The sequence below is a fragment of the Dermacentor andersoni genome, chromosome 9 (genome assembly GCF_023375885.2).
Source record: "Dermacentor andersoni chromosome 9, qqDerAnde1_hic_scaffold, whole genome shotgun sequence".
Classification (NCBI taxonomy): domain Eukaryota; kingdom Metazoa; phylum Arthropoda; class Arachnida; order Ixodida; family Ixodidae; genus Dermacentor; species Dermacentor andersoni.
The window spans coordinates 60,375,424-60,389,767 of record NC_092822.1 but is presented as its reverse complement, the minus strand read 5'-3'; the positions used below and the strand labels follow the sequence as shown (position 1 = coordinate 60,389,767).

Here is a 14,344-nt window from a genome sequence, read left to right as displayed (position 1 = left end):
TCGTTGTTACTTTTTTTTCTTATAGTTCGGGGTATTGTCGCCAGATTTCATGCCATTGTCTGACCTAGCTCTATGCACGGAAGTTACTCCGGCTGATCGCTTTAACGAGTGCGTAGATGTGATTGAAGCCACTGTGTCAACTTTGGTGTAAACCGTTTGTTTTTGACAGGTAGGTGATAAAGTTTGACATGTGAGCTGTTTCGTCGACTTTCTTCATTCGCTAACTTGACGCATTCTTTCTTTCTTTTATTTTCTTTTTGTAACCGTAATCCGCAAATGTTCCGGAGTTTACTACCTCTGGTATATTTGCGCTATATGAATCTTGTTACAAGCCTAAGGCACGCCAAGCTCTTCACACAAGGAATCGAAGCCAACGCATACCGCAAGACTTCATCGACCATATGATACCGAGTTCTCAGAGCACTTACACCACTTACTTGCACATTCGTCACAGATCTGGATTTTTTCATTAGTCTTACTTCACCACTATCATTCCTGAAGCCCGCCGTCTCTTTTTCTATTGGAATTACTCACCTTTTCCTCGGCAATGAAGAATTACGCGACACATTTCGAAGCATTCCTTTCACCTTTGCATCCACACTACTGTAGATTCGGCCATAGTAAACAGCGTCGCGCCGGGACCAAGCTTTAATTTCCTTGCTTAGGAACAAAAACAAAAAGTGTGCAGAGACTTTTATGTTTAGTGTACATGGCTACTGTATTTGCCAAGAAGCTTTTTATCGGGTCACAACAAAATTCGTGCAAAAAACAGCACTAGCGATATCAGCTGTCAGGTGGAAGGCCAACATCGTCAAGGTGGTGTAGTTAAGACTGCACGGACCATCCTTTGACTTTGTAACATACTTAAACAAGTGTTTCATCGTTATATTTTTTTTGGCATGCGCCGCGCGTTGACCTTTCTTTAACACTCTCAATGCGTTCCGTTATATAAACAATCCTCTGCTTTTGTTTTCACCTTATTTAAGAATAGAAACAATAGATTCTAACAGGGACGACCTATCGTTCCCATTGAAAAAAATATAGCAAAAGAGAATGATACAACAAGCAGACAAATATAAGCAGCAGGACCAACAAATAAAGTAGACAGATCCGCAGAATCTGGCGTCCGTCTTCCTTTCGTTGCTGGGCATGGTCGTTTGAACATCTGGCCATTGGTTCGAATCCACAGGTTCGCGACTGCAATAGCAAAGATAGTGCAACAGAATATGTCAGCTAACCTCGATAAGCGGAACGAAATAGTTAAGGGTAGTAAACCGTGCATTTTATTCCGTCAGAAACGTATGGTGCAGGATGTGATACCATTAACCACTTAGGAGTAGTCGTAGCACATCACGGTACCTAATCGAATCACATAAGGGTATCCGAGAGGCCCAGCATTTTTTTATGCCTTTACAAGTGAAGCACTCCTACTTGATTTGATAAAAATCTGGCTGACAGGGCACATTAAGTTGACTTCTATGAATAAAAATGCTCTGTGCGCCTTCAGGCGATATTTAGCTGTAATCGGTAGCCAAATAATGAACATCAGTTCGCTTTGTGGAGCATGCGGCACACCCTGGCGTATATTCACAGTAATTTGTTTCTTCCGCTAGAAAAAATATTTTCGCATTAGCCGTTGCGCCGGAATTTTCGTGCTGACAGTTCACTGCTTCATCATAAATGAAGTACGAAGCTAGTTCTAAAAGCACGTTGCTGTAGTCGGCATCGAGAAGTTTGGGGACCGCGTGACGTGAGAAAAAGTTAAATTTCCGAGTAGTTTGCGAGTGTAGCCAGCAAAACTTTACATCACCATGTTGGTTGCATTTACGTACTATTACTATTTGGAAATACGACTACCATGCTGGTGTACATGTCCAGAATGCAGAAATGGTCATTTTCTTTTTTTTTTTACATTCCGTGGTCCATAAACATTTTATGAATGGCCACGGGCCGTACGACTATATATAGAGGGAAGGCGCATTGCGGCACGCGTAGACGTACCGTGCTTTGTGCCGTGTAGCACGGAGCATCCACCGTGCAAGGTGTGCACGTCGTAGCTGCCGTCCTCGCGCATGTTGTACCAGAAGGCAGCCGAGCCCTGCAAGAAGGGACGCGCACACATTAGTGGTGATTCCAATGTTTCGTTTGGCTTCATTTCATGCTGATTCAACAAGATTTACTTCGTGAACAACGATAGCAAGGCGGCAGTAAAATATTAGTAAAAGTGTAGTCTATTGGTGCATTTTCACTCTGACAGCAAACAGCGACACCTCAATACCATGAGGCACGCCTCTATGTCAGTGGCCATGGCGTCGAGCTCTTGAGCGTGAGGTTGCGGGTTCGATCCCAACCACGTGGGCCTCATTGCGAGAGGGTCGACACAAAAGAACGCTCGCGTACCGCTCTGTGAGCTCAAGTTAAGGAACCACAGATGGTGAAATACGATCCGGAGTCCCACACTAAGACGTCCCTGAGCACTGAGCAACCCACTGAGCAACTTCGGGACCTTAAATTAAACAATTAACCTTAATTTTGACGTGAAACTATTTTAATATTAGTAAGAGAAGAGTAGCTTGCCGAATTACAACGCACGTACGCCTCCGTGTGGCAACAAAAATTAGAAATGTAAATTTGCTAATGCCTGAGTAAATGTAACTTGTGCATTTGGTTACGTTGTTTCTGCACCTTTGTGCCCATTCGCCATTATGCAGGACGCACAAGGCATTTCCTGTACTCCACTACGAGTGCGTCCGTGGAATAGCCCCCCCCACTCCCCCCCTCCCTCCCGAATTGTGAAAGCAGGCAATACAACGTTCGCGCATTAATTGCAGTCTCGTGTAGTAGACACGTGCTTCGAAAAGCCCGACACCCATGTGCCTGCTGTTACTCACTACGGGTGGTGACACGATATGTAATAGGCTTCGACACAGACGCCAGGAAAAAATGCCTGTGCAAAAAGGAACGGAAGGTCGCTGGAATTTTGTGAAGCCGGAGTTCATCGTGTGAACTTCCTGACACAGTGATCGCGATAAGGAAACTGAAAAGCGGAAACCCAGGGAAATGAAGGAGCGTGAAGGCCAAAGGCCTCGTCACGTTAGCGCCGTTTGACACGGTGTGTGAGCACGCTTGTCAAGCCAACGAGGACCCCGTCGTTCGTGTTTCTTCCAGGGGCGTTAGGTGTGGGTCAAACGAGCTTTACCTTTCTACAATCGGTTGTCACTCTGCATAGATACCAGCTCCTTCAATTTCTATCGAGTTCGTTCCTGGGTGTTATCATCGTCACTTTGTTTTGTTTGTTTAATAGTTCGTATTGATTCATGACGAGGCGTCCACGAGGAGCGTTTAACAATTTAGACGGCAGGTCTTGCCGACTGTTTTCGTGCCGCAGGCCCAGGGTTATCTGTAGTCGTTTTCTTGATTTCGATCTGACCTCGATAATTCCCGGCCCTACTAATTTGCGTGTTTGCCGAGAAAGACGTTGACCTTATGAATGGGTAATCAACTTCACAAGATGCACAAAACCGTGTCGTCGTAATTGAGTAAAGCTTATTTTGGTCGTTCATTTTACACTTAGGCATCATAACATAAAGGTAAACGGATCAGCATCAGTAGGATTATTATCAGTGTAATGTAGCAATATTACAATCGCTACCACGAATACCTTTGAAGACTTCCGGTGTAATACGAAATGAGCGCCATGTCACGAGTATCACATTAAGCATTCAGGGTCGGTTCACGTATGTGAACCGACCCTGAATTTTCAGCTTTGTCATTCTTTACCTCGCGGGTGTTTCTTATCTTGCCGTAGAAACTTTACAAAAAAGCCACAAATAAACGTCACTTCCGTTTACATCGCGAGCCGCCTTATGTCCTAGAAGGTTTCAAGCGATCCTTCCGAGCGATATTTCTGCGGATAGGTATGCGGCACATTTCTCTTGCGTCCAGACTGCGACATGCACTTGCACATAGAAGGAATGGTGTTACCTTAAAATTTTACGATTTGCCGACAGAGGCATTGTTTTGAGAGTGCGATCGAAAAAGAATGCACGTAGTGTTATGAAAGAAACTCTGTGATTTCACACTACGCAAATCTAAAGGAAAACAAAAAACAAAAACAAAACGAAGAACTTGTACAGCCGACTACAATCTTTATGAACATATTATAACTGATGGCACATGTAATACTACGTTACAAATTTCTTTGAAGGGAATTTTCCAGCTCTTCTGTTTTCTATTCATTTACGGAGGCCTTTGACAAATTTCCAGGTCTACGAAGGTCCTACGTCCCGTACATGAGTCCTGGTGTTTTCAAAAAATCTTCGTGCGAGCTTTATTTTTTCATTTAAAATAGACTGTTCCATGGACTCTTACCATTCGTGGAGTGACAGCCACTTTGGCGTAGGGGAACGCAGTGGCACCTCCCAAACTCACGTCCGAAAGCTGTCACAGTGAAAATAAAAACAAAGCAAATAGGTCATTTATTACGGCAGCACAGTTACAACGACCATCAGAAGGCGAGGACCACCTTCGTGAAAAAGTAAAAAGAGAAGCGACAATTTCAAATGAAATTAAATATTGTTTACTACTGCTGGCTGAGACGGTACGGTGTATGATATGGGACATTATAACAGTCATCAAGGAAGTGATTAACAGTGGTAGGGTAACGAATGTTGCTGCAGCCAATCTGTCGACGAGCAGGCATTTGCATTCGTCCGGGTAGCAACTGCTTTCCTTAATGACATTTTTTTTTATGTACGCGTATTTTCCTCTACCTACCCTCAAAGGGGGAAGAGGGCGAGAAGAGGGCGAGAAGAGGCTGTTGCGAAGAGTAGGAAGAGGGAAGTTGAAGTGTCGAAATGTGGGCTAAGGGGAAGTTCGGTGTTGAGTTGCTATAGATATAGCGCAGATCATGATCAAGATCATGAAGAATTTATTTCACCATACACATGGTCGGAGCTCTTGGGCAAAAAGCTGTGCGAAAGAGCTTTACTGGGCCGAAGAGGCCACGTCAAGGTAGAGCAGCGTCACGATGTAATTATCAGTAAAAAATTAAATTAAATAACAAAATTACGTGTTCAAATAAAAAGGACATGTAGCTAATACAGAACACATAGTTAAATACGGTATCAGTAGCCAACATGTCTTTAGGTGATCGGCACCCACACTGTTTGAAATGTACTCTAATGTGGCTGATACATGAAACCATTTTATACATACGTAAAACCAATGAAGAAAAGTAGTTCAACAAAAAGTAAAAACAATATAAGAAATAACAACAATGGAACCGTTCGCAGGTCATACAAAAAGCTCATCAAAATCAACGAACTTTTCAATACATAAATATTCAGGCCAGTGTTAAGTGTTTTTGTCATTATGTGTTAAGAAACTGCTGCCTCAAATGGTTTAACGTAGGCCTAATATAAAATGTGTAGCTATTGAACACTGAAGGGGATAATATATCTTAGTGACTTATGTTTATAATTAGTTCTAAAGCGTGGAACATGCCAGTTGTCAGCACTTCTTGTGGAAACAATATGTTCATGGCGTTCTAGTGATGCGGTAGCGCTTAAGAAGTCATGAAAGAGGCTGTTTGAAAAATAAAACGCACTTAAAATTCCAAAGTTGTGAAAAGTTGTCACGGCAATTATAGGTTTCGAACAAGGAACTGGTGTCCCTTGTTCAAGGACCCCAGTCGGGTGATTTACAATGTACCGGATGATTATTTTTCGCACTGCAAGGATTTTGACCTTGTTGGTTTTCGTTGTGATGCCCCAGACAAGATGGCAGTAGTTTATGTGGGATGCAAACAATGTGCGATATAGGTTTAACTTTATTTGCGTTGGAAGAAACGCTCGGCAACGAGAGATCGCCCCAGCGACTGTGGAAACTTTTTTGCATAGTTCCAGTTGAGGTTACTATTAAATGTAACTCCAAGTATTTTATGCGGTTCTACAATTTCAATATTCTGGTCTTCGTAGGTTATGGCATGGTTTGATTGAAATTTGTTATTGTTTGCTCTGAAAACAATTACTTTAGCTTTAGATGTACGAAGTTTTAGGCCATTTGAGTGTGCGCGCGAGGATAACATCACAAGAAAATCTTCGCATTGCTTCCTTAATGTATCTGTATCCTGACCTGGCATGAGTATGGAACAATCGTCGGTGTATATGATAAATTTCAGTGATCTGTCGATGAGTACGATACCATTTATAAAAACATTAAACAAAACAGGTCCTAGGAGGCTTCCTCGTGGTACTCCCTTTCTGACCACTAAAAAGCTCTATTGGTGACTTCCCAAGCATACCATCTGAGTTTGGTTGGTTAAGTACGACTTAATGAATTCTAGGGGTCTTCCACGAATTCATGAGAATTGTATGGCTTAAACGATCAAATGCTTTCGTGAAATCCAGAAAAAGGCCAAGGGTAAAGTAATTGAGATCGATATCGTCTAGTACAAATTCTTTCATTGTTAGCAGAGCAGTTTCGGTTGATCTTCCGGATATAAATCCATGTGAGTCGTGACTGAACCGATGCTTTGTTGAAAAATATTTCGTAATACGAGAAAACATAAATTTTTCTAGTCCTTCTGAGAAGATTGGGACGATGCTTATTGGCCTGTAATTAGTTGCCGTGTTCTTATCACCACCTTTGCAAATGACAGAAATGACAGAAACATAAATTTTTGTTCTCAAATGTCGTTATTAAAGATAATGGCAAATATTAGAATTAGGATTTTTTTAGGTGAAATGCTTACATGAAAGTTTGTACGTTTGTAGAGCACAAACGTATAGCCTCCGAAGGGAAACGAAACCTTAATTTAATTGTTGAATAATAAATAAGAATGTTACTCGTGACTTAAGTAACAAAGACGAAATATCGCACCCTGTAGAAATCTAGAAATTGGTTATAACAATTTCATATGTGCATAACGGAAACATATATCCTATTATTTTGCGACGTCTGTCGCGGAACCTTTATGAGGCGGATACTTATCCCACTATATATATTGTACAGGAAAACACGGCGTTTATCTCCCCCTCCTCCCGCCACCGCCAAAAAAAAAAAAGAAGAACGTAGTTAGCGACAGAGCAAGAACCGCGCGTTAAACTGGAAGCCCCTCTATTAACGTTATTTTTGAGGAATGAGACTTTTCACTTGAAGAAATGCACAGAGTCATGTTGTTCAAAACGCCGCTTACCACTTTCATGAGTAGTACTCCGATACTATTCATACCTAGTATTTCATGGCTTGTTCTGGTCTCATCTATCTCTCCAAAGTTACGTTACAAAGGAAAACGGAATGGCGTCTTTACTTACACTCCGCAATGCCGAGAAGCCGACATTTTTGGACGTAGAGAAAGACCAGAACATTCTGCTCAACTATGAATGCTAAACTCGACGAAGGCGGACAGCAACACTGCCAAGTGCGAAATAAATATCCGTATTTCAAAGGCACATGAAATGCGTTTTATATTAGAGTGTTTGAGCTTGCAATCTTCTTAGCCTATACTTCTTACCGTTTACGGATTACCGGGGTACAGGAGCCGTGGTCGGCAGGAAGAGATCCGGCAGTGACATCCCGTGACGCTTTTTCGAACTACAATGCATTTAAATCATGTGTGTGTGTGATGGGTGAGTATTCTCGTCTAACAAAAACCAGCAAGAGATGGAACGTTGACGATTACGTAGCCATAAGCAATGTCTTACACCAGTATTTAAGTAGAATTCCTCCAACGCCTTCAACATTGTACTTTGTGCATGTTGTAAATAAACTTCACTTGACTTGAATACGGTAGGTCAGTGCAGTATATTAGGTGTGTGCGCCGTGGTGTTAAATTCTGCGTCAATGACGCCGCCACCAGAGTTGTTTCTGCCGCACAGCTCTATACGTTAACCAGATATTGCGAGAAGGGTAATACGTTTCCGTAGAGTAAGAAATTCTCCATGAATAATTTTGCTCAGAAACATGCACCATTTAAATCGAGTTTGACTGCCGCTGTCTAGGCGAGATAATTGATGCGCCGCAAGTCACAAACGGAATGTTGTCTTTTCTTATTCCAAGCTGTTAAAAAAGCAAGCAAAAAGAAAACCTTTGGCAAAGACTGCGAGAAAGTGAACCGAAGAGCACACTTTCATGCCTTTAGTCTCGGACATCGAGCAGAGCGAGGGTGGCTGCCGTAAACTCACGTAGAACATGAAGGTGGCGATGCGGTCTCCGGACTCCTTATCCTTTACGTCCATTTCCTCTATCTGCATGAACAGGGCGGAAAGAACAGAATAGTTAGTAAAAGGGCGCACCAAAAGCGTGTTAGCTTCACGCAGACGCAGTCATGCATGCCGTAATGAAAAGCATTCGTGAGCCCTTCCACTCTGTGAAGAAAGACCACTACCGAAGCTGTTATGTGTTCTTCTAAAATTACGAAATTATATATACATGTATTAGAATATATATGCACTTAAAGCCTGCGTCTCGCCAGTGCTGCTTTGGCGCCGCCGGCACTGACATTCCCGGTTCTGCTCACGTTGCTGTTCTTGACGGCCACGCTGCTGGTCTTTGTCGGTCGTCACACATGACGGGCCAGGCTCGTCGATGCTATTGCGGCTTCGCCCCGCAGGCGCACTCATTCTCGCTGGCGCTCCCGTCGTCGTTCTAGACCGACACGTTGCACCTCTTGCTCTTCCCATTGAACTGCTCAGTAGCAACTGCCGGTAAGGACGCTAGGTGACACTGACGTCACTCTATACACGAACAAACATTGGACGATACATACATGTATGTTTCCTACGACCTTTACATGGACTCGGAAAAATGGACGCTATAAGCATCCCTGTTGGTGGGTTGCGCCACCAGGCTCTTGTTGCTATAGCAACGAGCCCCCAAGAGTCGGGAAACGCATGCCGCGCCGGCAACTATGGGTCGTCAAACACTCGACTTGTCACTTGCGATGAGCGCACTAGAATGAATAATTGGCCATCCATCATAGGTGTTGGCACTTATGCTAACGAACCTACAAGGCTAGACTTTCTTTTACGCTAAATATGGAGACGAAAAATTTTCTTTGTAGACGCGGGGGGTGTACACGCACGGACGCAGAACATTTACCGTGGTAGCCATATACTGTTTAGCTATAAAACGGAGAGCCCGCTCGGCTGAACGTGCATTGACGTTCGGGGTCAACGACGAAAAAAAACCTCAATCAAAAAACGTCAACTATGACGGAGCCGTCACTTTCACTACGTGTGTATTCGTGTCTCGTTTGGTTTCTTCGACTCCCCAGTATTAAAAACGAAGCTTTCTTTGCCTTTTCCTTCGAATTTACCACTGCTGTTGCTGCTGCTGACTGGCACACCCCGTCGGGAGGTGGTCCAACTCGTGTGTACACAGGACAGGAGCGCGGCAGAGAGGGAACGCTACGCGAGAAACTCGTTAGGAACTTAGCACGGCGTTGAATGTGCGCAATTCCCTCGGGAGGCCCGTGGGCGTCGCCACATTAGCCTCTTGAATCTGTAATTATCAGTGGCCGTCCGGAAAAGCATTGCAGAAATTACGTGCCTTACCTTTCTATTAGCGTGCAAGTCCAGGAGGTAGCTAGACAGAATGGTAGAGAGCAAAGAGAGAGGAGGAAGCGAATGAATGGGGTTTAACCATCTTGCCACTCTTCACTGGCAGTTCCCATAAAAGGCGTTCGGGGAAAGGGAGGAGAGATTGGGAAAGGTTGACGTAAGAAGGCAAAGGAACGCTACCCCCTTAGTCCCGATACGGAACCACAGAGGCGCTGCGAGCACCGCTCGTGTGACGTCAGAGCACGGACTCGCGCCTGTCGTCTGCGTTCCGTCTGCTTGTATACTTATGGTGGTTGTCTCAAATATCTTTTTACGACTTCTTCGTTTGCGAAAATTCTTTGTCTTCGTTTGCGAAAAAACAACTTGTCACACGTGGGCAACGATCCCACAACCTTCCCATGCGAAGATCGTGCGATCGTTCCCCACCTGCGGCAAGTTGTTTTTTCGTCCACTTTCATTTCCATTAATATATCGTTTCTTTATTTCATTTATTAGGCACAATTAATTTCCCCTATGTTGTCCTTGGCGTGAGTGTTTCTTGGCTTCTTATGATATGACTAATAATGATTGGGCCCCTCGGTTAGCACCTTTTCTTCTTCTTTAAACGACGTTTGGTATTGGCGCTCAGGTGAGCCCTTTAGTCTTAAATGGTCAACATGTGCCTTTCTTAGTTAATGTATCATGTCTGCAATGACGTAAGTGATTATTGCTGCTTACCCAAAGCTAAGTGGTTATGATGTCGTACTGATGAGCTCGAGGTCGCGGGTTTGATCCCTGCCGTGACAGCCGTGTTTAGATGGAATCTAGATGCAAAACCGCTCGTGGATTTAGATTTAGGTGCACCTCAGATGCTCAATATCATTTGTGGTCCCACTACGGCCTGCGTCATGATGAGATCGTGGTTTTGGCGCGCTAGCTCCTAAAACCTTAAAAAATTATTTTTTTGTCACGTTCTCTATCAGAAACACACTAATTGTTTCCCCATTAGTAGAGGGATATTGCGTAACGTTGCCGTGCTACTATTATCGTTACTGCGACCACTCCGTCTCAAATGTGCCCGCGCATGCTGACCAAACAATCCACATTAACATTCGGTGGCAACCGGTAACAGTAACGATACGCTACAGTGATTTCATATTTAAATTTTTATTCTGCAGTACGGCAGTTGTGTTTTCTTGTCAATGCTGAGGCACAGAACGTTGACTGTGTTCATCATTTCGAACACTCACATGTGGCGCCTGCCTTTGTGATCCTCAACTTACCTCGTCCTCCGTAAGATCCCCCATCAGGAAGTCGGCGTGCGCTTCGTAGTGGCCCCCCGGTCCGTAGGAGCCGTACTGCTCGTTGCAACCACCATGCAGGAAAAACAAAAGAAAGGCGAGATTGAGAAAGCTAAGCGAGCAACGCAGAGCATGCAGCTTGCGAAGTTCGAAGGGATGTAAAGGGTGTCCCGCCTACAATGCGCCAACATTTAAAATTAAGCAAATGCCGCGTGAGCCGAACCAAGGTAATGTTATTTGCCGTCGCTCTGAGAAACTGAGATTATTTTTGCTTTCTGCCTGGGCATATAATTATTGTTACTTAATTGATAAACTTCTGAAATATTATAGTTAGATGAAAAAGGTAATTGAAACATTGTAGAGCAACACGAAAAACTGCCAATACCGATTTTTGTTGCTCAGGAAGTGCTAGATAAACGTGCTTTTCCGAGCGTGAAAGAAGCCCAGGCAATACGAGCAAAGTGTCTCGAATGGCTAGCCATGTGGCAATATCGCGTGTATTCGCGGGCTTCTAGTTGGGACACCCTGTATACAGCCGCCACAGCACACAGCAAGACGCGTCGGATATTTAGGATTGTATATAAAAGTACTAAGCTCGTATAGACATAAGATACCATGGACAAGTACTATATACGTTAAGCGTTTTTTTAAGTCTTGGTTATGCATAAACTGCGGAAAACCAGACCTTTAGGGCTTCCGAAGGGTATGAGAACTTTCTTACGTAGTCTCGCTGCCTTTGATGTATGAGTTCACTGGGATTCGGACATACATATGAAAGCGTTCTTCCTTTTGATTTTTTTTAATGCATGTACTCACCTGTATTATCTCGGAGTCTCCGCGCTCGTAGTCTGTGGACAGTCCGGTCAGCATGGCCACCCGTTGGTTGACCCTCTCCAGCAGCGGGTCGGTGCCTGGATTTAACCACGCCGCTTGACTGATGCGACCGGGGTCCACCGTTTCTTCGGTCCACTCCACGACTGTGGCACGGGCCAGCTGCGCAGCGAGAAACGTGATTTCACAGCGCTGTGTAAAATTGCAAGTCATCGCCCCGTGGTGAAGGCCCGGGGTGAGATGGCATGGTCAGTATCGAATTGGAGTGTAACAAAAACGCAGATTGAAGCCCCTGAATTTGCCTTTAAACGCAATAATACAAGATTATATTATAAAAGCTTCCTTCGGCATAAATTATACAAATAGACAACTCTTATATGCTAATTGTTTCAACAAATAATGAGGTATTTTCTTCTCACACATCGCGCTGTATACAGACTTCACGTTGGAGGCCGGATATGGCTTTGTACGGTGGCCGTGAATGCTGATGGTGTTGTGCAGGAAACCCTGCCTGAATGGAGTTCCCAAAGTGTCCGTATGACCAGGGGCACTATTGTGGGCTTCATCAAATACAGCTATATTGTCGAATTTTCGGTTCGTTCAGTACTGATTGGCCCAGAGGCATGCCACAGCTTCTCCGATTGGCTCAAAATGCCGCTAGTACAGAAATTTACAATGTCCCCAATGGTTACGCCAGTTCGTCAGTCACGATTCACTTTAAGAACCGTCTACAAGCGGACACTAGTACTACCGAAGAGTGTGAGAAATCGTAGAGCGGAGCGGTCCTTGACCTAAAGTTGCTTCTATTGGCACACCATACATCTGCGAAGCATTCCCCGTTTCTTCAACATTGCTTTCCTGTATTCAAGAGATTAAGATAAGACTTGGTGCTTGCTATGTTTGCTACGAAATATATCCTAGCGGAGCCTTACGATACAGAAAGGTTCGTAGTTGAAATTAGCAGCTTGAGAAAAGTTGCAGGTGATCCTTGTGCAACTGTCGTTGATGAAACGAATGAGTTCCTCATCCTCATTGGAGGGTTTTATTAATCGGGTCTGTGAGTAAATTCTTACCTATCACTTTTTTTGCACACGAAGTGTAGTTTCGGATGATTGAGATCTACAAATGGGAACGATATTCGTTCGCGCTCTGGTCTTCTTGGTAATGTGCGCTGAGCAGCGGGAACTGACGGGGATTACGAGGGGGGGGGGGGGAGGAGGGCGGTTGCTCTATTTGTTTTTGCGAAATATGAAAAATTTCTGCTTCTGCTCTGCTTTCTCGATCCTTGCCTTTCAGCGTATTCCTATATGTCACCTTATACTTGCTTGTTGTGCTGCTAACGCAGCGCTACCGTAGCTGATGCTGTCATCTTACGAAGACATTTTTACTATACTGACAAGCGTACATGGTTAATCCTTTTTCTTGTGTCCGCCCTTCCGCAGACCACCAACCTTTAGGTATACCGCTCGGCGTAAGGAGCGCCCGTATTTATCGAAACATTCTCGATTGTTGCCGCCGATTCCATCGGTTGTCTGTTTGTCGCCGAATATCGTGTAATCGGATTACAGGGTCGACGCTAATAATGTTGTGCATTAGAATCTACGCCGAGTCATGTGAAAAATAGCCGACGTGCCTGGATCAGATTTCGACGATCCACGCATGCGCTGGTCTCTGTCGTTCTGACTGGGCGCTACTTGTGTTTGTGGCACAAGTTCGGCCCAGTAAATAGTTTCATGGCTCTATGTGCCACGGTCTCGTTCTTCACCTTCACAACTGCGTGACAATGTTACGCTAAAGCGACAGCAAGGGCAGACGAAAAGGAGGACCAAGCATGCTTGTCTTTGGAGCGGCTTGGTGACGACGCGGCAACCCTTCGCCCCTTATCATCCATTCATCTTTAACTAAACGCATTCCGTCGTAACAGTTCTGGTGGAGGCGCTGGGTGAAAGACCGGCTGCTGCAAAGGAACGACGATGAGCCGACCGCAGAGGAGCAATCCGTTGAGATTCGTCGAAGTCGTAGAATTACCGGTATGCCATCAGGAATGGCTCCCGACGGCAAGAACCCTCAACCTTCATCCAGCTTCTCATGGCAGCCCTACATCGGGCCACGAACCTTAGGCGGAAAAGCTGGAGAAGGATAGGACGGATCCCTTAGCTTCTACTACTCAGCAAGTCGGTTCAGTAGGTGGAATGCCGCCGAGCAGCTTAACAATTTTGCCTTCTTCCTCAAGAGAACCTCGTTTTTGTGGCTTGAACACCACGAGGAAAGCTTGACAACGTGGGAGGAGTTCGTAGACGAAATTAAGAAGTGCTTCGCAGATCCGTCAACTAAATATAAGCTTGTAGAGCAAGCGCTAATGCAGTGAGCTGAAGTTCTCTGCGAGACCTGCACAACTTACATCGAGGAAGTGCTCATATTGTGCAAAGCACTGGATCCTAACATGACAGAAGAGGTCCAAGTTCGTCATCATGTAAAAGGGATCGCCGAGGACGTATACCAATTGCTCATCGCAAAAGACAGTCTAGACTCCACAAGTGATGTCCTTAAGCACTTCCCCACCTTTGAAGCACTGGAAGCTCGGCGTTTTACACCGAAGTTCGGCCGCCTGGCCAGTGTAACTAACGTCAGCTGTGTTGACGGCTGTGTTGACCTCGCGTCAGGGATTTG

At 44.7% G+C, this 14,344-nt stretch overlaps 1 protein-coding gene across 1 annotated transcript in view; it reads right to left on the bottom strand.

Moving 5' to 3' along the window:
- Positions 1–641: 641 nt before the first annotated feature.
- LOC126528088 (prolyl 4-hydroxylase subunit alpha-2-like) overlaps positions 642–14,344 on the bottom strand; it is a 103,393-nt gene continuing 89,690 nt past the window's right edge. The window contains exons 8-13 of the mRNA XM_055069116.2: positions 11,660–11,836; positions 10,826–10,900; positions 8,187–8,249; positions 4,372–4,440; positions 2,002–2,098; positions 642–1,197 (exon numbers count right to left, since the gene is read on the bottom strand). Of these exons, the coding sequence (XP_054925091.1) occupies positions 1,004–1,197; positions 2,002–2,098; positions 4,372–4,440; positions 8,187–8,249; positions 10,826–10,900; positions 11,660–11,836 (675 nt within the window). The 3' untranslated portion in view covers positions 642–1,003. The remainder of the gene's footprint in view (positions 1,198–2,001; positions 2,099–4,371; positions 4,441–8,186; positions 8,250–10,825; positions 10,901–11,659; positions 11,837–14,344) is intronic.